General features: G+C 42.0%; 1 protein-coding gene across 7 annotated transcripts in view; it reads right to left on the bottom strand.

The window, feature by feature from the left end:
• Positions 1-3,409: 3,409 nt before the first annotated feature.
• The window catches only part of ZNF106 (zinc finger protein 106), a 50,593-nt gene continuing 28,025 nt past the window's right edge, over positions 3,410-25,977 (bottom strand). For 5 of the 7 annotated variants that reach the window (XM_080931387.1, XM_080931391.1, XM_080931386.1 and 2 more), the window contains 17 exons: positions 24,703-25,330; positions 23,535-23,604; positions 21,685-21,839; positions 21,546-21,606; positions 20,101-20,433; positions 17,147-17,906; positions 16,730-16,785; positions 16,229-16,374; positions 14,641-14,775; positions 13,547-13,663; positions 10,218-10,409; positions 9,719-9,781; positions 8,439-8,558; positions 8,026-8,097; positions 7,173-7,244; positions 4,160-4,306; positions 3,410-3,767 (listed from right to left, as the gene is read on the bottom strand). In XM_080931387.1, the coding sequence (XP_080787513.1) occupies positions 3,711-3,767; positions 4,160-4,306; positions 7,173-7,244; positions 8,026-8,097; positions 8,439-8,558; positions 9,719-9,781; positions 10,218-10,409; positions 13,547-13,663; positions 14,641-14,775; positions 16,229-16,374; positions 16,730-16,785; positions 17,147-17,906; positions 20,101-20,433; positions 21,546-21,606; positions 21,685-21,839; positions 23,535-23,604; positions 24,703-25,330 (3,184 nt within the window). In that variant the 3' untranslated portion in view covers positions 3,410-3,710. The remainder of the gene's footprint in view (positions 3,768-4,159; positions 4,307-7,172; positions 7,245-8,025; positions 8,098-8,438; positions 8,559-9,718; positions 9,782-10,217; positions 10,410-13,546; positions 13,664-14,640; positions 14,776-16,228; positions 16,375-16,729; positions 16,786-17,146; positions 17,907-20,100; positions 20,434-21,545; positions 21,607-21,684; positions 21,840-23,534; positions 23,605-24,702; positions 25,331-25,977) is intronic. The other 2 variants (XM_080931390.1, XM_080931389.1) reach the window with 2 other exon arrangements.

The following is a 25,977-nucleotide window of genomic DNA, read 5'->3' on the forward strand; positions in this document are numbered from 1 at the left end:
CATGGGTGTTTCGACTGCATGTCTGATGCTCAGAAGAGGCCATCCAATTCCCTAGAAGTGGGAGTTAGTGATGGGTGAGTACCATGTGGATGCTGGGAGCCACACCCAGGTCCTCTAGAAGAACAGCCTCTATGCCCTTGACCATCCCTCCAGCCCCACTACTTCTAGTTCATTAAAAAAAAAAAATCTACTTTTATTTATTTCATGTATATGTGTACACTGTAGCTGTCTTCAGACACTAGAAGAGGGAATTGGGTCCCATTACAGATGGTTGTGAGCCACCCTGGGGTTGCTGGGAATTGAACTCAAGATCACTGGTGTAGAACATACAAGAATGGGGTTACATTACTATGTATGACACTGAGAAATAGACAAATTTAAGATCAAATAAATGTGACCAAGGGGCAATGCAAGAGATGGGGATCTCTTTTCCATCTCAGCGCCTCTGCTCACTGTCCTGTCGGACATTACACAGACCCCTTAACCTTGGGCGGGTCTATGGAACATACACAAACACGTTTCCTGGCCACTGTCTTGTTCCTTGCGCCCAAATGGAAAAGGCCAATCATGAATATGCAGTCAAATAACAAAATGAACACTTAGTAAAGTGCTTTATTCTTGTATTTGCTTTATATCTCACTTACAAAGTTATGAAGTTCACAGCTTTTATACCAAAATGTAAGAAGGCTGTTTAGAAATATCTTTGCAGTCAAATGTCACCTGACATTTCTTCTAATTCATATTTAATATTGAAAAGCCAAGGTTCAGGGTAGCTCTGAGCATCTACTTCCTCCCACTACCTTTCCTTCTCCACTCTCTGTTCCCATTGAGCTACTCCTGGGCTGGTCTGAGCTGGTCTGGGCCAGTCTGGGCCATGTCCTTAGGGTTGGAGCTAAGTGGTAGGTTTAGTTTACACAAGGTTTTATACCCATTAGTATATGGAACCAAGTGAGACCCACAGCTTCCTCCTTTCTGAACAGGCCAACACCCTCAAATCCAAGGTTCTCAAAGATAAGAAACTACGAGTATGCAAGAGCAGTCTTTCCGGTAATTCTAGAACTCTCCTTGAAGCCACAGGAACAAATTTGCTAAGTAAACATATGCAAATTGAAACAAACATACTCACTACTCACGGTTCAAACCTCACTTTATATTTTAATATCTTCCTCAACAAATTATCTTCCAAAAAATACTGTGTCATTCTCTAAGTGTGCACCTACACTCAGCAACTCAGCCACACCCCACGTCATGTAAAAAACAACAAAAAAACTGAATAACAAAACCTTTGCTGGCAACAATCACTTCAACCATAAAAGTGTTGCCTTGGACTCTTATGTAGTTCATGAATTCAAACCTTCAGCTGCTAACTCTCCTGGAAAACCATTTTCTTCTCAGGAGGACATGTTTTTGCTCCTTTTTTTATTTGCACTGTTTACAATCTAGCAGTGTGCGCCAAAATGTGTTTTCAACCTATGTAAAAACTTTCAAAATAATTGAAAGTGGCTGGTATTTTATTAGAATGGTCACTGAAAACACACACAAAAGAGATTTTAAAAGATTTTCTTTGCTTTAAGCAGTTGAAATCAACACAAGAATTAAAAAAATAAAATCAACATTAAAAATGACCTTTAAGTAACTCATAAGAAAGATTTTGTGTTTGTCAGGCCATTAGTTTCTTTCCTTCCTTCAGCAGACAGAGCTGCCCCCTGGGGGAGCTGGAGGCTGATCATGAACAACAGACATCACTGTGACTAAGTAAGCACAGTTCTGCTTCCTGCATGTAGCTTCTGTTGAGGGGCCCAGACACTCAAGTTCCTCGTTTTCAGAATGCACTAGATCTGGGGACCGGTGACCCAATGTCAAAAACAACTCCACCTGTGCCTGAACTCATTCCACGGCTTCCAAGAAACCCCTGAGAAATACGGTGCTCATGCAATCACAACTAAGCAGGTGGTCACGTGCACACATGCTACCAAGGAAAGCTCAGACCAGCTTGCACTAACCCTTTCAGTTCGCACACCCTCAAACGTTCCTCACCAGTTCCTCACCACGGTCAACACCTTATGTCCTTCTTCCTTTCTGCAGAAGGTCCCACCACTCCCATCCCTTTGGTGAGCTTCCTTAGCAGACCGCCCCAGAGAACAATGCAGGGTTAGTGATAAACTCAAGTAAACTTTCCTAAGAAATCACTTCACAGACCCACAAAAGTGTGGCTCTTCTGCGAACCCTTACAGGAAGTGGAGGTGAGAGGCGGGAACGGGTTCTTAATCTCATAACTATGCCATCAATGGTATCTTCTCTGCATCTCTTCACATCGGAGCCATGTGGTCAACAAAAATGTTTCCACATAACAGGCCACATGTGAACAGCTTGTAGCCACTCATGAGCTAGTATCAGCTCCTAAATTAGTCCTTAACATTTTCTGGGTCCACTAAGAATTATTGGAACCTTTCCTAGGGGGAAAAAGACCCACCTGCAGCCTATCTATCAATTCCTGCCCTAGAACCAAGGAGAGGTTTGATCAGGCCTGAAAAACAGAGGCCTCACACAATTCTAATACCAGAAGCATCACACCCTGAAGCTAGGGTATGTGGCATGATGGGTCTGCTCCCTCTTAAGAATCTGAGGTTTTGAAATCCAGAACAAATCATTAGAGAGTAAAACTTGTTCAGTTTTCCACGTAAGTCTTAAGACCACAGCAATCCCACTAAGATGGGTACTCCCAATGGTAGCTTTTCCCTTTACCATACTCCAGCCCACAACAGCTGGTCTGAGAATGAAGACAGGCGCTGGTTCCAGTAGCTCTGTCTCTAGAGTCTGCCTGATGCTGGATCAACTGACTCTAGATGCTTCTCCATCTCCCCTATCTAGGGGTGCTGTGGGTGGGCTAAAAGCCGCCTAAGAGCCTGGAGAGTCATTTCTCTAGGCACAGCAAGACAGTAGGAAAGATTGGTGCTGGCGACAGAGCAACCCAAAAGGTGTCATGAGACTCCAAGAGCCGGAGCCAAGAAAGGGAATGAGCCTTCAGTTCAAGAAGCCAGTGAGTGCAGAAGCGCGGGGAGCACCACATTGAGCACTCTGGAGTGATCACTGGGAATCGCTGTTTTCAGGAACTTCTGGTCATGGAACTGTCTGAATTCTAAAACACAGCAAACAGGGCAGCCAGGTGTTCCAGGATACTAGTGTTTCCTGGTGTACTCACAGCTAGCTATGTTCAGCTACACTGCACATAATTATTAAAAAAAACCAAAAAACAAAACCAATTTGCTTTAAATTTAAATACCCAGTTATTTCAAAGGGATGAATTAAAACTGATTCTGAAAAATATATCATAAGCCATCATAAGAACATAAAGCAGAAATCACAAACTGAATCAATAAAATATATATATGATTAGGGTAAAACTGGGTAACTAATTAAAATCTGCATCTTTAATAAACACATATAGTCTAGTAGCATAAAACACTGCATGTCATTTGTTCCAGAGGAGTTCCTTAGAAACTGCCTAAACGTCACTTACACACTCTAGCATGGACCTGAGTTGTATGTACCCCATCCCCAGACTGCTCACACTTGGCTAGTAAGGTCTGGCTGTGAACTTTCTCCCTCCCAGCTTTGCTGGAGGACAGACAGGGGCCTGGAGGAGGACAGTGAATGGCCCATGGGAGAATCGTTCCCTAATGACTTCCCAACATGGGAGGCAAAAAACTTCATGAATCTATTTTGCTGTCATCTTCAGCATGGCGTTCAATATGTCCTGCAACGTCCTAGGGGGAAAAAAGAGAGGGGTTATGAGAAACAGGCTGTAAGGCAGAAGTTAAAGTTGAGGAGCACCACACTGCATCACGTATACATTGAGGGTGGGAGGCTCTGGCATCCTGTTAATCAACAGGAAACTATGCACTTAAGGAAGATGTCTCCTTTGCACAAGAGCACAACCTAAGGACTCTGCTTATGTGCTTTATTAAAAACAGCATATTTTTTTTCTTTTGTTGGGGGGGGGGGGAATCTTGTTTAATTAACCCAAGCTCCTGAGTAATAAAATGAGAAGTTCCTAGGCTTTCTTTTCCCTATTCATTGCAATTCTGACCGATTTAGGAAGGCTGAGAAGCACTGCTTTCAGTGGTCTGCCTAGCCAAGGTTGATCCAACAGAAATACCTGCTTGGATCCTTTCCTGGCTGTGAAAAAAGCGTCACAGTTCTTCCAGCGACACTTCAGGGTCTGGAAGTTGGGATTGGTGTGGTCATTCAGCAAGTGTTGTTTCAAGTGATCCACAACGCCAAATATTAGAGTGCAGCCATGCCACTGTGAGAAAGAACAAGGGGTGCATGAAAAAGGGCAGAGCACACACACCTGTACTTAAACACAAACACTCTCTTCCCTCTCACCATATACCTCTGGCTGGCCTAAACTTGCTTGGTAGGCCAGGGTGGCCTTGAGTTCCCAGAATCCAGCTGCCTCTGTTCAAGGGTTAAAGGTACACACCCCCATGCCAACTAAAGCAAACTCTTTATCTTACATCATAAAACTTGTTGCATTTATTTTGTAATCCTTTTTTTTTTTAAACAAAAGGCCAACAGCTTTCCCTTAACAGTGACAAGAATATATTTAACAATTCTAAGAACAATGAAAATAAACTACAAAATGATAGAAGCTGTGATTAGTAGTGCACATCTGAAATCCCAGCATTTGGGAGGGAGAAGCAGGAGGATCATCAGTTCAAGACCAGCTTTGGCTACATAGTGAATGGGAAGCCAGCCAGTGGGCTATTTGAGACCTGTCCCAAGGCAAATATCTACTAAAGTCTGACTTTTAACCTCACAACTTCTATCTCTTGAATCACAATCTTTTACCTACCTTCTTAAAACAAAATGTAACTTTCTGTAAAGTTTTTTTTGTGTGTCTTAATTTCCCATAACATTCATAAAGCACAAAGACTGTTCCTGCTTTTAAACCTACAGTCTTGTAATTAATGTCATAATTTCTAATTCTAGGATGTTCATTTATGTTTTAAATTATCATGTATTAAATATGCATAATGGGCTTTATTATGCTGTTTTTAACAAATGTATACAATGTGTTTGGCTGACATATGGCTCCTCACCCTCTGGCGTCCTCCACTCCTCCTAGCAACTGCCTACAGAGAGAGCCTGACCAAAGAGTGGGACTTTGAGAGTCCTTCCCTGGGGGAATGTTCATCACTAAACAGTAATGAAAATCTGAGTTTTCCAGTCAGATTACTTCAACTTCCTTTGTATTGTAGGTACTTTCCCTCAGAAGTTTACAAGCAAAGGCAGTGTGATATGTACATGTGTGTGTGTGTGTGTGTGTGTGTGTGTGTGTGTGTGTGTATCTCAAAACTGAAAAGTAATGTGCCTACAGAGAAGTCAAATTTGAAAAAATATCCAACATTCCATTAATTCTGGTAAGGGAGGGGGTCAGGATTTGGGGGCTGGAGAGATGGCTCAGTGGTTAAGAGCTCTGGCTGCTCTTCCAGAGGTCCTGAGTTCAATTCCCAGCAACCACGTGATGGCTCATAACCATCTGTAATGGGATCTGATGCCCTCTTCCAGTGTGTCCGAAGACAGCAATGGTGCACTCATATACATAAAATAAGAACTCCAGAGCTCTGCTCACTTCAGCAGCACACATGCTAAAATTGGAACCATACAGAGAAGATTAGCATGGCCCCTGCACAAGGATGACATGAAAAATTGTAAAGCGTTCCATATTTTTATTCCACTTCTGGGCATATACCCCAGAGACGCTCCAAAATACAATAAAGACACATGCACCACAATGTTCATAGAAGCTCTATTTATAATAGCCAGAAGCTGGAAAGAACCCAGATGTCCTTCAGTAGATGAATGGATACAAAAATTGTGGTGTATTTACACAAAAGAAGCTATCAGAAACTTTATGAAATCCTAAGAAAATGGATGCATTTAGAGAATATCATCCTGAGTGAGGTAACCCAGTCACAGAAGAACAGACATAATATGCAGTCACTGATAATTGGATACTAACCCCAGTAAGCTCTGAACACCCCAGAAACAACTCGCAGGCTATATGAAGCTCAAGAAAAACAAAGGCCAAAAAAAATGAAAGCCTCAGTCCTTCTTAGGAAAAAAGAGAAATGTATAGCACCCTCTCAAGAGTGTGGTACACCTGGACCTTAAATCATTAATAATCCAAGAGCTAAGATAAAAGCCTTGTGGCAATTTTTGGTATTCACAGATCATTATGCTTAATCTATACTCAACAAGAAATCTATTTCCATGTTACGTTCTGTCCTACATGTACTTTATGCTAATGGTAACTAGTGGGATTTCAATGCATGCTATCAAACCTCTAAAAGAATTAAGTATTGACAAAAATATTCATATAATGTTATGCCAAAATGCCTTTAAAAATCTGTATATGTATCCCTCTTTTTTAAAAAATAAAGTTGTAAGAAAAAATGAAATAATTACATTTGAAAAAAAAAAAAGAACTTCAGAGCTAAATATCTCACTGGTCACTTGATACTAGAACCAGCTACAAACAAGGTCTACACAGACGGTGTTTAAGTTTTATGGGCTATTTATCAGCTTCTGTTCTTTAAAAAACACACACAATTTAGCCCAGTGGACTACAAGAAGACTACAGATTTAAAATTGCAAGTTTTTCTTTACCTATTCATCAGAAACCAGCAAGGATATAAGTAAAACCTTGAGTACTTGTAATACCAGGAGGGCTGAGCAGATGGGAGGGGCTACAAAAATAAGCCCCACCATTCACTTCCTACACTGATTTAATAACAAAACAGAAACCACCAAGGATGGGAGAGAACTCAGTGGCAAAGGATTTGCCAATGACCTGTGAAGTTTAACCCTTAGTACTACAAACAAGACAAAATAACCCCCCCCCCCAATTCCTCAAAACAAAGCAACTAGGGGACAAAGTAAGAAGACACAATTTACATATCTCATATCTAACTTGAGAGATTTTTCAATAAAGAAGTCAAAAAGCATTGTGATTCTTCCAACATGAAGCTTATCTGTCATAAAGTGAGAGAAAAGGCGTAAGACCAACCATGAAAAACAGATGCAACATTGATGATCAAGAAGATCTACAACCCAGCCCAGGCCCGAGCAACCCTCGAGGCCGGTGACAACAGTCCCACTCTTACCCAACAGCGGTAATTCTGCATCAGGTTCAGCCTCACGGCCTGGATGCTGCCATCATAACAACCAGTGTAAATCTGGAGAAAGAGGTTGGTTTAGGGTATCAGACTAAATATACATAAAGAAAACAGCCACAAAACCCTCATATAAGACCTGGTTAAAGTCCCTCAGTGGGTCACAGGCCAGGATGGCAGGCTTCAAGGTTCCTACTTATTCTGCATTGGGCCAGCACTACTAACAAATTGGGAGTCTTGTATGCACTGCCAAGGAAGGGCTTTACCACTCAAGATCTTGAAAACACTCATCCTGGTTCAACCTCACAATTAAAAACCCTAAATTAAGCAGGAAGCCAGGTGTAATGGCACTTTAATCCTAGCACTGAGGGGGCAGACAGGTTGATCTTTCTTGAGTTTGAAGCTAGCCTTTTCTACACAGGAGTTCTAGACCTAACAAAGCTACTACACAGTAAAACCTTATCTAAAAACAAAGAAGAAAGTTAAGTAGGGTTAGGTGAGTTGCCTGTAACTATGCCACACTAGCCAAATTTTCTGACTTTGTTTCCAGTGTCCTGTTCACAGCAATCTGCAAAAACAGTGGTTTTAGATTTTGTGTTTTTAAAGCATCTAATTGCATCTTCCACTTAGCAGTAGTAACAAATTTTACTGCACTTATTTTAGCTATTAATGGAAACAGAATGCTCAATGACATTATTGGGTTACTCCTTATGACAAGATACTCAGTAACAGGACACATCACAATCAAGTTGTCAAAATGTCAGTTAGTAGACACATTATTATTAGCATATGGAGTTTTAAGTAAACACAAAAGCAAAGATTTGACAAAATAAGTAATACCCACCACACTTTTATGGATCGTCATACACATAATCATGTCTTTGTGCCCTCCATAAACTTGCAGTCGATCATGGGACTTAAACAGGAAAAAAAAAAAAAAAAAGAATTTAAGCTCAGCGCTTGGAAGGAGAAGGAAGTAGATCAGGAGTTCAGAGATATCCTTAGCTACATAGAGCTATACAACCCTGTCTTAATCCCTGTTCACCAATCCACCCCACCACCCATAAAAAAAGGCAATATAAAAATACTAGTTTTGACAACCAGGAGCCTGATCAAGTATCTCAGAGTGATTTCTGAGTGCAGTGCTTGGCCTGGCCGCTTCCTAATTATTTTAGAAGGCTTCTGAATGTGTAGACTCACAGGCCACAACCCAATCTCTTCAAAGCAGTCATACACTGTATGTGGACCTAATCCTACCTGTAACTCATAGACACGAACAAACTTGTCCAGGCAAGCAGTCACCATCACTTTCCCCAGAATATTCACCACAGTCACTGCATGGTTGTGGCCTTTATAGATCCGCACTAGCTCACCAGTCTGCATCAGAAAAGAGATAGTCACCAGACTGGTTTTTAGGATTCCAGTTATATTTTCTGATTGTAAAGTTTTAAGGGAAACTTCTGAGGTATTCTAATTCTAACAGCTCCTGTTTTTACTCTCAAGGCACTGTTAGCTATAGGAACATTACACATGTCCTCAGACTAACATTTATTGACAAGCTAGATGGTGGCAGTACATGCCTTTGATCCCAGCAGAGGCAGAGGCAGGTGGATGAATCTGAGTTCAAAGACAGCCTGGGCTACAGACGAAGTTTCCAAAATAGCCAGGGTTACACAGAAAAACCCTTTCTCAAGAAAACAAAACAAAACAAAACAGAAAAAACCCATTTCCTGACTTTGTGTATCTGTATAGGCACACATGCCACATCACACATTCTGGAGGTCAGAGGCCAACTTTGGAGTCAGTTCTCTTCTACCATATGTGTTAAGGAACCTAACATATCTCGTCAGATATTGTGGTAAGCCCCTTTACTTACTGAGCCAGTCACCAGCTCCTCTATTTTATGAGTATTCCTGATCCAAGTATCAGAAATGCTCCAAAATCTACAACTTCAGAGCACAGACATCAATCACAGCTGTCAGGTGACACAGACCTCACCCATGTGTCAGGTCACAGCCAAAACTTAAGACACATAAAAAACAAAATTATCTTCAAAAATGTTCCTATGAAATAACGCCTGTATTTATATCAAGCTACTTATTTTATATGTGGAAATACATATACAAACAATCTGAAATAAGAAATAATAGCCAAGCTGCACTCTATTAACCACTTCACTGGCCCCAAGTAACAAGTCATGATGGTCCAGGACCTCTGCAGATCAGGAACAGCTAGCTGCTTGCCTCTGAGCTCTGAGGGCAGGCTCAGTCGTTCATATCTGTTATATACTTTAAACACTCGCTAAGGCTAAGTTCAAAAGAGGCATTCAAATAAAACCTTCTGTAAACGGAGTCTTTCTCTGATGAATTCGTTTTGATACGGTTAGGATTTCCAGGTTTGAAACAACCCAAGAGCACATTTATGCATGAGGCTTTACTAGATACTGGGTCGGATGTAAAACACCAGGGGGGCTGAGGAAACCTTCAAGCTTTAGATTCTCGTCTAAAACTCCCTTTCAATGCAGCAACACAGCTTACATGAATGTTGTGAGCATGCACCGACTGGTCACTGGAGCCACTGAACACAAGGTCGTTCACCACCTTCAAGAGAAATAGCCAACAAATTAACTTTTGTGTGAAGTTCTGTTTCCTCTGTACCTTGTAATAAAGCATACTGGTGAATGTAAATTTTCTTCCTATTTTGAGATGAACACAAACTGCATAAAAGAATGTTTCCCAGACAAATTTTCTAACTGAAAATGCATGCCTTCCCACCAGGCACTGATGAACTTGCTAGGGCATTGCTAGGTTCATGTTCTACGTTGGACAACTATGAACTATCCTACAAGGGCATAGAGTGTGGCCACACTACAATAAAATACATTTGTTTCTTGCTAGCATTATTAAAAATGATTGTTCACTTTGTGACACAGGCACACAGGACTATAATCCCCTTGACCACTCTTTCCAAGATGCCATGTTCTAAACAAAACACTGCACAGCAGCAGAGATGCCATTCAAAAACCTACCCACATACCTTCATGCAAAGAACAGTCTTGCTGTGGCCCTCTAGGGTTCGGAGCAGCAGTCCGTTCCTTGCATCACGGACACTAATGGTGCAGTCGTAAGATCCTACAACCAGCAGCTTTCTGGCACCTTCCTGAGCTGTGGCCAGGCAGCTGACTGCCCGGGGGCCATGGCATTCAAAGATCTCCTGTCGCTTGTTGTTCTGAAAAACAACCCACCATTCCATAAAAACAACTAACCAAAAACTTTCTAAAACAGCTAAAACAGTCACAAATCCGCCCATCTATCACCCACCTCAAATCCCAAATGTTCCAACCCCTTGCTTGTCGGCTCTAATCTTCTTTGCTCCCTTCCCCAATCTAGTAGGGCAAACTCACACAGTAAATTCTTTTCTACCCTTGACCTGAACTTTACTGACCCTAACAACCACCTGACTCCAACAGTCTCTGCCAGACTTCGGGACTCTTCCACTGTTTTCTTTTCTGAAACAGGGTCTTGCTATGCAGCTCAGTTGAGCCTTGAACTATGTATGTAGCCAGCTCAGACTACTCTCAAATATAGAAATTCTCCTGCTGCAGCCTTTATACTGCTGGAATTACAGGCATGAACTACCATGCCTATGTTTCCATGGTGTATTGTCCCCCCCAAAAGATTTGCTATGTATTTCATGACATTTCAAAATATCTCTGCTGAGAGGAACATGTTTTTTTAAAACAATTTTAGATTTATTTTATGTTTGTGTATGCGCATTCAGGGTACACCGAATGTATTCAGGCCCCAGTGGAGGCCAAATAAGAATACTGGCTCCCCTGGATCTGAAGTTACTAGTACGTGAGCATCATGTGAGGGCTGGGAATGGAATCTGATCCTCTTAATCACCCAGCCCTCTCTCCAACCTCTCGGGGAAAGACCTGACTTACCTGTGGGCATGTGGTACACAGATATATGCAGGCAGAACATTCTTTTTTTTTTTTAAAGAGATTTATTTATTATATATAAGTACACTGTAGCTGTCATCAGACACACCAGAAGAGGGCATCAGATCTTATTACAGATGGTTGTGAGCCACCATGTGGTTGCTGGGATTTGAACTCAGGACCTCTGGAAGAGCAGTCATTACTCTTAAGCACTGAGCCATCTCTCCAGCCCAGGCAGAACATTCTCACACATATAACAAGATAAATTAATCTACAACAGATAAGTAAACTTAAAATTTCCACAGTTGTGTTACTTTGATCTTCTGCCATACCCTTGCCCCCAGATGTCTGTCTTATGAGGTGTTTTAACAGAAGAGTCTTCCAATCAGGATGACATGTTTACGTCACAAATTCTAAAACACATGTTCTACCACACACTTCATGCATGTCTCCTGTCTCTTCTCCCCTGCTTGCCAATCTTCTTCATAAAGTGTCACATTTCCCTAAACATTTTGAAAAAAGTACTTTGAGTACATATATGAAGTGAAACTCCCAGAAACTAAGCAGAAAGCAGCAGTTTGCAATGACTTCAAGCCATCTTGACACCTAAGAACTGTCTGGAGTTCAGTCTACTGATAAACAGAACTTGCAAGGTAAACAGTCTATCTTGAGTACTATATTCCACATCCCAAAACATAGGCCCAAAAGAGCCAGCCCTGACGTGCAAAGTTCATGCAAGCAACCATTTTCACAACTGCCCTCTACTTGACTTTCAACTATCTAAAACCTTTTCCACCTGACATCAAACTCTCCCTTTGTAATGTCAATCTCTGACAACAAAACCTACACAAGAGAAAAATATTTTATAACTATTAAGCTTTTGTCCTGATAAATATAATTTTTTTAAAGTTGTAAGTTCTTTTTTTAAGATTTATTTTATGTATGAGTATACTGTATCTGTCTTCAGACACACCACACTAGAAGAGGGCATTGGATTCCATTACAGATGGTTGTGAGCCACCATGTGGTTGCTGGGAATTGAAATCAGGACCTCTGGAAGAGCAGTCATTGTTCTTAACCACTGAGCCATCTCTCCAGCCCATAACTAGATTTTTGATTTGCCCTTTTGTCTTTATTCCTGTTGCCTAATTAATCTGATCAGAAGACTAGCACTTCAATCAAAAATCTATACTAATCACAAATATCAATGGACCAGTCATACTAGAGTCTTCAAGTTTCATTTGAAAAGTTTCTAAAAGGCCAAACCTGCCTTGCACCATATTCCTTACAGTCGCAGAGTGCCGCAGCAGAGGAGCCCTGGCAATGACGGTGTGGAGCTACGCCAGCCACACTCCCGAACGCTACCTCCATGGATATTGTTTCCACTCCCCTTTTCTCATCTTCAGCCTGTCCTTTCACATCTGCTGTCACAAAGCCACTACAAGGTCTCCCTGATTCTACCAGTAAGTCTTAAACCTTGTCAGTGTACACATACCTTCTAATAGAAACAAGAACAAGTCTCTTGTGGTATAAGCTTACTACTATCATATCTCCTGTTAAAACACCTCATAAGACAGACATCTGGGGGCAAGGGTATGCAGAAGATCAAAGTAACACAACTGTGGAAATTTTAAATTTAATTTTTTAAATTTACTTTGTTTTAGATTAATTTACCTTGGTTTGTGGGTAAAGTGAGAGACTGTCCTGAATGCCCTGAGTGGGGCGGGGCCGGGGTGGGGGAAGGACATGGACCACCCAATGCAGGCGCACCATTCCCTGGGTTTGGACCCTGACTGTAGGTGCAGTGAGGGAGCCAAATACAAAAAGCTTGCATCTATGAATTCACTTCTTGTTCTTGGCGGTGGATAAGACTGTTTCAAATTCTTCCCTTAATTTCTAATGGTGTGACCCTGAATGTCAGCCAAATCACTCTTTTTGAGTTGCTTTTGACTGGGTATTTTATCACAGCATCATAAATATAGGAAGATGGTGAGGTTTGTTCACCAAACTGAGTTGGAAAAGAATGAGCCTGCACGGCTGTTAAAGGAAACCTCAAAATTACTTCACCTTACAGAACAGTCTCCAGCCACACCAGGGCCATACGTCAGGGAATTCACATTCATTTCCCATGGTGTCACTCTTAAATCAGACACACTGGTTTAACATATGACTCATTATTTGGCCCAAATAGCAAGGCTTGGTTTAATTTAGTAGGGCTGCACTTTAGTCCTAGCACATGTGAGTCTGAGCAGACTGAATAGAGGACTGATCTTATTTACACTAAAAATAGTGGCTTTTGAATAAAGGCTGGTTGTGTTGTTTCCTCTCACAGAGAAAAATGACTACTTGCTGTTTCCTACCAGAGACACTCATTCTACTCACAAAGGGCAGGGAAAGTCAGCCTGCTACCCCAACCACTAACCTTTATGTTGAATGTGACCACGGTACCGTTTGCTAGTCCAGCATAGAGGGTTCGCCACCTGTTATGAAGGCAGAGGACCCGGTCTTCCAGATGTAACTGTTCCATACATTCTCGGGTCTGAAAAATCAACACCAAAACCAAAAGACAATCCCTTACTAACAGAGGAGTGGCAATGAGATACATAAACACTTGTTCCTCAAAACACTTTAAAATGATGCTGAAAAGCACTTAGTAGACTATCTTGGGTACATTTCCTCTTTAAAGTCTAAGTCCAAGACCAGGATGTGGTACTATCAAAAAAACCTTTTCTTCCGACATCTTAGTGTGGCTGCTGTGGTCCATACTACTCTCTGAGCTTTGCCATGCTGCCCAAAGATGACAAGAAGATGCTAGAAAGTCAGTCAAAAAACACAAAGACCCCAGTAAATAAATCTGGCGGCAATGCCAAAAAAAAGTGGTCCAAAGGCAAAGTTCGGGACAAGCTGAACAATCTTGTCCTGTTTGACAAAGCTACATACGACAAACTTTGTAAGGAAGTTCCCAACTATAAGCTTCTCACTCCAGCCGTGGTCTCTGAGAGACTGAAGATTCGAGGTTCCTTGGCCAGGACAGCCCTTTAGGAGCTACTTAGTAAAGGACTTAGCAAGCTGGTTTCAAAGCACAGAGCCCAAGTCATTTACACCAGAAACACAAAGGGTGATAAAGGTGTCTATGGTCAAGCCTGTGGTCCAAGTTTGATCCTTTGGACCATAAGGCAGAAAGAGAAAAAACTCCTCTGACCGCTACACACATGCATATAGATACACACACATACATAAAGTAAGTAAATAAATTAATTAAAAACATTGTAACTAGGATTAATTCTGGCATACGATATGAAACTAAGACAAAGGGGGTACACTGTTACAGCACAAAATCGACAGATACTGATGAAGAAACAGAAAATGTGATTTATGCTAAATCTCCTATCTACCCAAGATGGTATCAGCATGCCAAAATATGGCCTGAAACAAAAATGAGGAAGTCAAACAAGTGGGATGATAGTAAATATAGCTGAAGGGTCAATACACTTTGATTTCTCTAGAGTCACTCACCTTAACATCATAGCAGCGGATGGTGTGGTCGCTGGAACCCGTGTAGAGAACAGAATTCTTCCCGGAGGTGTGAGTGACAAGAAGGCAGTTCACTTTGGAAATGTGTCCCTCAAAGACACCAACACACTTGCGATTCTAAGGTCAAGCACAGGTCAGATTGGTACTTACAGGATTGAAAAGATAGCGGTTTGCATTAGAAATGTCCACCAAGGGCGTGGGAATTTGTGTACTCTGTCACCAGCTGGTGGTGCAGCCTTGGTGGACAAAGTATGCCAGCTGGGGCAGGTGTTAAGAGTTTAGGACTCACAGCATTTCCAGTTTAATCTCTGCTCCATCTCTTGAGGTTCAAGATGGGAGCTTCCTAATGCTGCCACCATGACTGCTGCCAGCCACACAGTTCCCACATTATGGACTACAACCCCCAGGAACTTTAAGCCCAAATAAACAGTTTGTTCTAGAAGATGCCCTTGTTGTGATGTTTTGTAACCACAATAGAAAGTATCTAACAGAGAAATTAGACAATGCCCTTTATGAATTAAAAAAAAAAAAAGGTAAAATTTCCAGTCCACTGCTGTATTTATCGAAATATGTTCCCTGGTATACAATGTGTGCTTAGTAAATATTTGTTGTTCACTTAATGCCAAGCAAAGTCAAATATGGAGATACCTACAACTATGTGTTTACTTAGCCACACCCAAAAATACTATGAGGCAAGAGAGAATATCATTTAATGCTTAGATCAAGTTTTCCTAATATGTGGACCAAGAGACCAAGGAAAATGTAAACTGCATTTGATTACCGGTGAATAATCATAATTTAAAATGTCAGATACTATCACTGGTCCTAGTGGCTTAGGAATGGTTTCCTAAGAATTATCCTAAATGCTACATCTGTACACATACCAAATCTATTTACAATGTACGTATATACATCCATACTCAGATCTCATAACTTGGAAAGTAGATCTGATTTCCTAGATTTTTTTGAAACCTTGTCTCAGGTAGCTTAAGCTCTTTTCAAGCCTTTGTACCAGAGGCTGGGTTTGAGCTCCTGAGCCTCCTGCCTCTACTTCCATCTCCCAAGTGAGGATTAAAGGCATATTCCATCATACCCAGCTCTGCTCTTATAGAGAGCATTTGCTCATACTTCCATATACCATTGCTTTCTTCCTGAGGTTATTTCCAATACTTCTCATGGCCCTAGATCACAAACCTGCTGTCTAGAGGAAATACCCCTTTGTTCATCATCTAACTTTTAGTCTTCATACCTTCATGGTGGTGGTTCAGAAGACAAGCAAGTATTCCTAAAGTGTCCTGATTACCATTATGGAAGACAAAGTTAGCTCTAACATCAGTTCAAATCCTGAAGGTGCGTTCTGATGCATGATAAGCATTGCTTATCCTGAGGGGCAAGCACAGGATGGAGAAAGCAGAGTTGAGAAAAAGGAGCCTACTACTCCTGCTGACTGGAGGACCCACTGTATCCAGGATCAGCCTGAACCCCTAGGAAGATCAGGATGTTCCCTTTACGTCTGTAAAACTTAGACCATTAGACCTGCTACCCAAGGGAGTCAAAGTGTTACACTTACCACCAGGTTATAAACTCGGACAGTTGTGTCTGCTGAACAAGTATAGAGCAAGTTTCCAAATATCTGAATTGCATTCACTGCAGCCTGATGTCCCTCGAAGCTTCCTTCTGTAGGCTCATCATCATCTCCTGGCTCTGAAGATATTTCTGGAAAACAGAAAAGGTTTCAGAGATGTCTGTTGCAGTCTGAAAAGTTGCCAAGTCAAAACTATCACAAACATAGAGAGGACCTGAATTAAATCACTCAACAGTCCTCTTCAATTCTGATTCCCAAGAAGAAAGTCTCATTTTTCAAAACAAACAAAAACTTTAGAACTAATGAAGTCAGAAAAGGGAGCAGCTGAGGCAGATGGGAATGTGCAATGTACGAAGTCCAAGACCTGCAGACGCGCTGAGCCAGGTAGCACTCGTGGTACAACGTCTCGCTTTAGTGTATTTAAACTGACTTGACTTTTAAATCTAAAACCCCCTTTCCTGTGGCTGCTTGGAATACAACAATCACCTGAAGAGTTCTTAGATGCCTTGATGGAGGAGATCACTGTCTGAGTTTCTGCCACACTGAAAAAGAACACCAAAATTTTCTTAGCATCTGGGAGACTAGGACAGATAGCAAAACTAACAATCTTCAAAAAAAAAAAAAAAAAAAAAAACCAATTTTTCTACCTAAAATATGTTTGAAATTTACAACATGATTAAAAAAATAAAATAAAAAAAAAAAAAAAAAAAAGCAAGCAAGTAAGCAAACAAACCAAAACAATAACAAAAAAAGCCAACTCCACTAGCTAAGATTGGATTTTTTTTCCCGGTTTATAACTTTCCACATACATTTTAATATATAAAGAAACTCTAAAACTCTACTTAAAAGAATAAATGAAATAAAGAGTTGTGAAGCCACTGCCCAGAGGGTAACCAACCTCACCTTACAGGAACGCCATCCTTGTAGCGGGTGCCAAGCTCACTGGTGGAGCTAACCTCATCACAACCAGAACGAGAAGTTTCTACTGAAGTCCAATTATCTTTTTTCGATGGGCTGTCTGGTTTCTCGTCCCCTGATTCAGAAGAATCAATGGCAACTACTTCTAACTGGGGATTTGGGACTTCCAGGACTTCTAAGGAGGACTCACTGTCTGGCTCATCTCTGGCAGTTTCTTGCTCCCGACCCGTCTGGCTGTCTCCCCAGGTGGAGGTTGTCACTTTCCCCCCTTTAGCTGCCTTTCCAGTTTTGACCTTTCTCGAAGGCTTAGCAGTGAACACATCCTGTTCAGTGTCGCTGTTCTCGGGAACATGGGTGGCCCGAAGTGTCTTCTTCTTCCGAAGTTTCTTCTTCTTCTTGCTACCTCTAGTTTCAGCTGATGTCAGTGTGGATTCTGCCTGCTGTCCAGGCTGGTCAGCTGGAGACTGAGTTTCCTTCTCTGCGGGAGTTTCGGGAGTGAAAGACGATCTCAGCAAAGAACTGCTACAGGCTTCCGATCCACTGCTGCCTTTGGCCGACTCTTCACCTTTGTTTATGTGAGGAAGACCAGAAGACTGGCAAGAGGGCGAGTTTTCTCTGCTTCTGGAATTTCCTTGCTCCACAGAAAAATTCAGATCTTGGTTAGCCTCCTGGCAATTTTCTGTTGACTCTGATGTTATCACTGCAGGGATGACTGGGTAAACCGGACAGCCCTCACCGACCACTCCTGAATCAGGAAATCAAACAGAAAAATCAACTTCTGCAAGCAGGGACTTTTGACTTTTCTTCTATTTTGCATGTTCTCATCTTTAATGATCTATGGGTTTTTGCTGTGTGTGTGTGTGTGTGTGTGTGTGTGTATGTGTGCACATGTGTGCACGCATGCGCCCGTGTGTGCACATACAAGAAATAAGCTTGGGGATCCATGTGCCAGGGAACTTGTGTGGAGGTTAGGGTGACTGTACCTCAGCTTACTCTAGGGATGCTGGGTCCTCACTGCTTATGAAAGTTAAGTGATCCATTGAGCCTCCTCCCCAGCTCCCACAGATGAATCACTTTAGTGATTCAGGAAAACGATGTATTTTAGTAGAAAAAGATCAGGTTATAGTAAACTATGTCCTTTATATAGTGTACATGTAAACAAACATATACTTATGGATTAAGACATTGAAATACAGCTCAGGATGTTTGTAGTTCAGTGGTAGTACTGGGCTTGCCTAACATGCAATCTCCAGCAGCCTCCCCCCTAAAAAAAGGTAGGAAATATGGAACAAAGTAATATATCCACACTTTTAAGTTCTATTAAATAATCTCTTCTAAAACCAATATAAGTAATTATCTAAATTAAAAATTTAAACTATGTTTTATTTATTTTGTGTATGTGGTCATTTGTGAAGGTCAGAGGATAACTTGCAGAAGTCAATTTTCTCTACAGAATGGATCCTGAGGATCAAACTTGGGTTTTCAGGCTTGGTGATGCACGCATTCACTCCACTGTCAGCCCCTAAGGCAGTACAGTTTTAAAAACCGAAGTCCTGACCCCACAGAAGTAACTTAAACTTCAATGACAGATCATAGACATTAGATCTAGTGTCTACATAATAAATACTGCAAAAGGGGCGTGAGCAAGAAAAACCGAAGGGGTTTTCTCAACTTTTTAGCTTAAGGAATCACACAATGACTTATTTTGTGTGTGTGTGTGTGTGTGTGTGTGTGTGTGTGTGTGTGTATGTGTGTGTGTGTGTATGTGTGTGTGTGTGTGTGAGACATGTGTATGTGTACATACCATGGTGCAAGTGTGGAGGTCAAAGGACAACTTTTGGGTGTCAGTTCTTGCCGTCTGCCATACTGAGGCAGACTCTCTTGTTGGATTCTGCCGCTGTTCTTCGTACTTCAGGCTAGCTGACCTGCAAGCTTCCAGGCAATTCTCCTGCCTTGGCCACCCACCCCAAGGAGTGCTGGGATTGCAGACTTGTGCCACCACACCCAGCAACATGAGGTGCCAGAATTACTCAGCTAGCTTTTTTCTGCTGAGCCATTTAATCTGGATTGTGTGCTTTTTTGATTGAATTTTTAATAAGACATTATTTGTGATTATGAGAAGTTATCCTCAACTGTTAAAAAAAACCAAAAAACCAAACCATTGTTAAGATCCCTGGCTACTTCTCAACCCACACAAGATCCTGTTAATACCAGTAAACACCAGAACCCTGTGGCCAATATGGCCACTTGCTTCTCAGAGTTTCTAATCAGGTCAGGCTTACAGATGAGGTAATAAATGCAGTAAGTGCTCAGAAATTCAGAATACACGCCTTACTGAGTACACAGGCTGACCAAGCTCAGCCTACATATCACAAAGACAAATGAAACACTTTAGAAGAGTCAAATAGATGTCAACTCATTAAGCTCCAAGAAAATCAGGGAACAATGAAACTTAAATTAATTCTCTGAAATATTTTTTTATTAGTTTTTAAAGACTTTACATTTATATTATCTGTATGTCTTAGCACAGGTGTGCATATGGGAGTCCAGGTTCAGTTCCTTCTTGTGGATTCTAGAGATTTAAACTCAGATCATCAGGCTTGCTGACAAACCTTTACCTGCTGAGCCATCTCTCCAACCCCACATTCTCTGAAGTACTTTCGAACAACCCTCCTATATGAAGAATTGTCAATGAAAAACTAAATAATAACCAGTAATTTTATTTTGAGACAAGGTCTCATTATAGAGCCACAGCTGGCCTGAACCTGCAATGTAGATCAAGCTGAGACCTGATCTCTAACTCAAAGAGCCACCTGCCTCTGCCTCCCGAGTGTTGGGTTAAGAGCCTGAGCTGACGTGTGCCTTTGTTTCAATAGGCTATACACAGTGGTGGAACTGCTCCTCAGGGATGCTCTGAACTCACAGAAAAGCTTACTTACTATTAGTTTGTAGTAAGTCCTGGGACACATTGGAAGCAGAGCCTTGTGGCACAGCGTTCATATTCCCCTCTTGTTCAGGAGACATGGGCTCTTGTTTAATCTGAACTGATGAATCAGGGGCAGTACCATGGGCTTGGAAAGAGCAAGTGGTTATCTGGAGAGGGGTTCCAGAGGATGGCAGAGACGCATGAGAAGGAGGTGGATCCAGAAACCCTGGGAAAAAAGGTGGAGGCAGCAGCGCTGTCTCAACAGACGTCTGAGATCGGTCGTCCCTTGGTTCTCGTGCTATGAAGCTACAGGAAGCCTGGTCTGGGTGCTCAGGTTCATACGTTTCTAGAACAGAAAACACACACACAACAAATCCAAGAACGTTATTTGGAAAGTCATTTATTTCTTAGCCAATTTTTATTTGTTTTATCTCAGTGTTTAGACCAGGCCAGCCCATCTGCTTCACTTCCTAGTGTTGGGATTAAAGGCATGTGTCACCATACCTGGCTTCCAATATGTATTTTTAAAGACTAGGAAAAAATTTTAAGTTGGGCATGGTGGGGACTAGAGGACAAGGATTCCTAGCAGCATCCTCGGCTACCTACTAAGCTGAGACATCATGGACTCCATGAGCCTTTGTCTCATGAAAAAAGATTAGCTAGACATGGTGGCAGAGCCTTTCCTCCCAGAACACAGGATCTCCGTGAGTTTGAGGCCAGCCTGGTATACAGAGTGGGTTCAAGAACAGCCAGGGCTACAGGGAAAGACCCTCCCTGAAACATATAAAAATTAACTTAATAATGTGTGAGCATCTTTCCTCTCAACTTGCCCAAACAGAAATGGTACAACTATCAAGGGCACAGAGAACAGGCTGTGACAATAACACTTCTCAAATTACATGGTGGGTCACACCTGCAATCCTAATGTTAAACAATTTGGAAAAGGTAGATTGCACTGAGTTTTGGGTTATCCTAGACCATATAAGTTCTTGGACAGCCTGGGCTACTGCATAAGGCCCTGTCAAAAAATAAGAAAAAAAAATCAAATTTTAAATGGCTTATCCAAGTCATTTGGTTACTAACAGAAGCCAAGGTTGATCTCAGTCCTTCTGATGCCTCACCAAAGCAATCTCTGCCATTTTTATTCCTCCTTCCGTCACTGGAACCCCACACTGTAAACCAAACCTAAGGTCTTAGACAGAACTAGCACCCAACAACCAGGCTACATCTTCAATTCTTTTTACTCCACCATTCTGACATATAGGTGGGCCTTGAACTCACTCTTTAACTCAGATAAACCTTCATCTCACAACTCTCCCATGTCAGCCTCCTGAGCAGCGAGATCACAGGCCTGGGACACTCAGCCCAGCTGTTACCTGTTTCTGAGACATCCAAATCTCTGGGTTTCTACAGAATCAAACTTAGGAATGAACAGTTCATCAGACATGCTCTACATACCTTGCAATCCTTGTAGGATCTGTATCCTGTGAGTCCTCAGCGCACTCATCTCCATAGTTATCTGAAAGTAAAACACTTGGTTAAGCATTCTAAATCCACCCCAAGCTCAGCAATGTCCCTAGGACGCCTGAGCTGTTACCTGCTGCTTGAGCATGAGCAGCCTTTGAACTTCCACATAAGCTGTCTGCAGTGCTGCCCGCGCCTGCAGGAGCTTGTTGTCCATGCACTGCAGAGACTTACTCAGCTCTTCCTCTCTTAAGGAAATATTCAATAGCTGGTCAACCTGAGATCGTTCTGTCAAAACAAAAGGCCCAGTTTAATGACAAGTTTCTTTAAAGGTAGAATTACATACGCTTAGTACAAACCAGTCTTTCTCTCAACACGGATCTTACTGATTGTTTTTGATCCAAGCTCAAAAACAATCATAATAGGAACCAGAAGGAACCTTACAGTCTCCCCGACACTCCTAGCATGCAGACTGCTTTCCTACTGCTCCTTTCTTTGGCTGTCTATATGCTCCTCACACAGGGCTTTGAGCGTCAGCCCTTAACACTCTTCCTCCGAAACCATGGTTTTCTAGTTTGTTATTCAAGTTTCAAATAGTTCTTAATAGTCAGACTCTTGCTTGGGAGACAGGATCTATATGCGCCTGGTTGACCTGGAACTTTCAGAGATCAACTTGCCTGTCTTGAGTGCATGTGTCACCATGACTGGCTGGTTTGTTTTGTTGTTTAACTGAAACAGAGCTTCACTATATAGCCTAGTTTTACCTTGAACTTTTGAGGTATCTGATAACCTTGAACTATTCACTGATCCCTCAGCCTCCACCTCCCCAGTGTGCCACCATACTCTACTACTCTCCCTGATGCTTCTCTTGATGTGTGATGTAATCCCAACAGCTGAAGCACCTCTCCGCCCTGCTACTGGTGTCCCAGCTCTCTTTAGCAAAGCTTCCCTGAAGAAAGTCTAGCTTTGATACTGAACAGAAATCTAATCAGACCCAAATCATATCCTGTTCTTTCTACTACACACTCAATTCACATTAGAAAAGCAAACAAGGTGCCTCAAAAATAAAAAGCAAAGCCAGTGTAGTGGCTCACAAACCGAAGTCCAATACCTGGGATGCAGAGGCACTACTCTCTGGAGTCCAAGGTTAGCATGGGTCACGGGTTAAAAAAGTGAGAGGGACAATATTTAAATAAATAACCCTCTCATTCCAACTGGAAAATACCAGTGATATTTCCTGCCTATATTGTCTACAACATAACTGAGCCTTTAGGTCTATGTGGTATTTCTTAGCTCAGTTGTTAAGAGCCCTGGCTACTGTTCCTGAGAGCTTAAGTTAAATCCCCAGCAACCACATGGGATCTGATGCCCTCTTCTGTCATGCAGGCATACAGGCGATAAAACATTCATATACACAAAATACATAAATAAATACAAATATTAAAACAAGACAACAATGTGAGAAAAACTATGTCTTAACCAAGTATGGTGTCCTAAGTTTGCAATCTTGCTTTGCAGAAGCTAAAGCAGAATTGCAGCCCAGGCCAGCCTGGCTTTATAGAAGATCCTGCTTCAGCGGTGAGGACTGAACCAGGGACCTCATGCCTTTCCACTTAGCTACCACCCAGCAGCTTTTTCAATGAAAACAAAACAAAAACACTTGCAAGCCTTGTGATAAGAAGCCAAAAGCTTGTAAGCCCAGCACCAGGGAGGCAGAGATGAGGATTACTGCAAGTTTGAGGCAGTCTATATAGCAATACCCTGTCTCAAAACAAACAATAAGCACTGTGAAGCAGATGACCAGTGTTTGATGATTAGAAACCACACCAGATTATAAAAAGGCTAAAGTGCTATCAGGGCAACTTCCTGTGATCAGAGACATAGGCAGAGTACCTGCCTAACATGCATGAAGCCATAGGTTCAACACTCAGCACTGTAAAAGGAAAACCAATAATGTTCTTCTGTAGCATTATATAGCCATACCTTTCTTTCCTTTAATTTTCCTTCTTTTATTTTTTCTCTCAAGACTTGGTAGTTCAGGGGAAGATCCATCCTAAGAAGAAAATCACATACTGAATATATAAATGTCATTGTACAAGAGAGGGACAAAATGATAGTCATATATGACCTTCTGCTATTGCCACTACCTCAACAAATACAACAGAGGCCTGGTGCGCAACCATTAGTTGACTTAATGTCTCTAAAGAAAGCCTAAGGCCATGTGCTTTCTGGTCCTTAGGTGGACTAGAGCCCACTGTGCTAAGCAATCCATAGTGGCACGTGGACAGCAGAGCCAGTTACATCTTACTGAGTTCATCTCGGCACAGGCTGCACTCTTAACTTTCTAAAGAAACCTTTCCAACAAGACACTAAACCATCCACACAACAAACCTCAAGGAATAGCTTTTCAAATTAAATCCCAAGCTTCAAGTATATTTAAAATCACCTAACAGTATCTCCTCTGGCCGAAGGAAGCAGAATCAGGCTTAAAGAGGGCACCCCTCTCTTTAAAATCACAGATGGTTTGACCACTGGAAAGTTTCTGAACTTTTTTTTCAGAAAGGGACCTAGGTACAGGGATATCGATGATATCATCATCATCATCCTCATCCTCATCCTCATTATCACCACCACCACCACCATTATTATCAGGGAGCCAGCATAGGTGATTAAACGAGGGACTGGGGGGGCTTAACTAACGAGGACAATTACAGAGATTGGGAAAGTGTTGCAGCGTTCATGTTTATTCATTCTAATGCGATCATGTCTCTCCAGCTGTAAGGTAAGCCTTCCAGCTTACCCAAGAACATTCACACATGCCCTACAAACACAGCAGTACTGAGTGCCTCTATGAAAACAGATTAAGTTACATCTGAAGATGTGACCTATCCTTAGGTGAATCACTGCTGGGAGACTAGTTTTAGAGATGACTTCATTATTTTCCTGGTACTGTACATTTGTATCACATTACATCTGGTTTAGTAAAGCCACTCAGAGAAACCAGAAGGAGCAAAGTAAAGGGCATCAAGTTCTGCTCTGGAACAAAGTAAACCATCCCCCAGATACCCAAGAAAAACAAGTTAAGCCTTTCTTATCAACATTCAAGATTTCAGATGAGATACTTTGCAAAGGCATGAGGAATCATACTCACGCCAGTGGCTCTTCGCTTCTTTCTAACACTGTGACCATCATTTTGCTCAGCTCCGGAGGTACAGCTGCTGTCAGTGGCTGCATCTGCTAGGCTGGAGATTGCATGACCTGAAGATGCATTTGATGAGAGTGAGTTTCCTTCTCCAGTGCTCTCCTGGGCGTGGCGCTCTGATAGTGGAGTAGACTTCTCCTGGCTGTGCAGGTCTCTGGCTGAATACACGAAAGGCATTATGTGATCAGATGGTTCCTGTACACTATGGCGCCGCTGGGCAGGAACGCTGCTAACCCTTTCACCTGTTCTGACAGAGGGAGTCAGAGGTGCCACTTCCTGTTCAAGATACATGGCTGCCTTCTGACTCTGGGCAGCACTCAGTGCAGCACGAGGTGAGGGACTCTGCTGGGCTTCGTTTTCTTTGCCAGTACCTTCCCCAGTAAAGAAGCTATACACAGGAGCCCTGTCCACGGCCACACTGCTCTCAGAAAGACTTCGCTTTCTTGCCAAGCCAGAGGATGAGGAAATGGAAACACCTTCCCACTGGAATCCTTCCAGACTCGACAGATCAGGTTCTTCATCTAAATCCAAGACTTCCTGTTCATTCTGAACCAAAGGTACCATTTCTATGCCAAACCTTAGAAAAAAAGAAAAAGGAAAAAAAGAGAGAGAGAAAGAAAGGAACAAATCAGATGTGGCTGGGGAGTGTTAAATGTGCCAGGCTCCACTGCACAAAGGGAGGTTACAGAGAGGTTCCTGCTGTCAAGGAACACAGCCTCTGACCTGAATTCCAGAGTGAATCAAAGGAATACTGCAGTGTCACCAGCACTGAATCCAAACTGTGTGCAGCTACAAGAATGCAAATTAATTAGAAACAACTGTTCCTCTGCCAATAGAGATCGTTGTCTACAATAAACATTTTAAAGCAAAGAAACCAGTTTACCAAGTACTCACAACCACTAAGCCTGACTCCACTTTCTGCTTCACCATACCATACACTTTTCAAAAGGACTAATCAACAAGAACAGTAAAATCCCTGAGCCTGGAAGGTTATACTTATATTGTTGCAAAACAGTAATTTTTCAAGTTGAACCTTTGTTAAATACTTCTTGGCCACTTAGAACAGCACCTCAAAATGTTATGAATGAGCTTAAGAGAAAGTGGTCTGCAATACTCACTGCAGTACCCAGAGTGCCTATGAGAGAATTCCACAAGCCCAGTGAACAGTAAGAAGAGGTAGCTGAAAAATTTGACCACTAGCAGAGTGGTGGTGGAACATGCCTT

This window comes from Micromys minutus (assembly GCF_963924665.1).
Source record: "Micromys minutus genome assembly, chromosome: 17".
Lineage (NCBI taxonomy): Eukaryota > Metazoa > Chordata > Mammalia > Rodentia > Muridae > Micromys > Micromys minutus.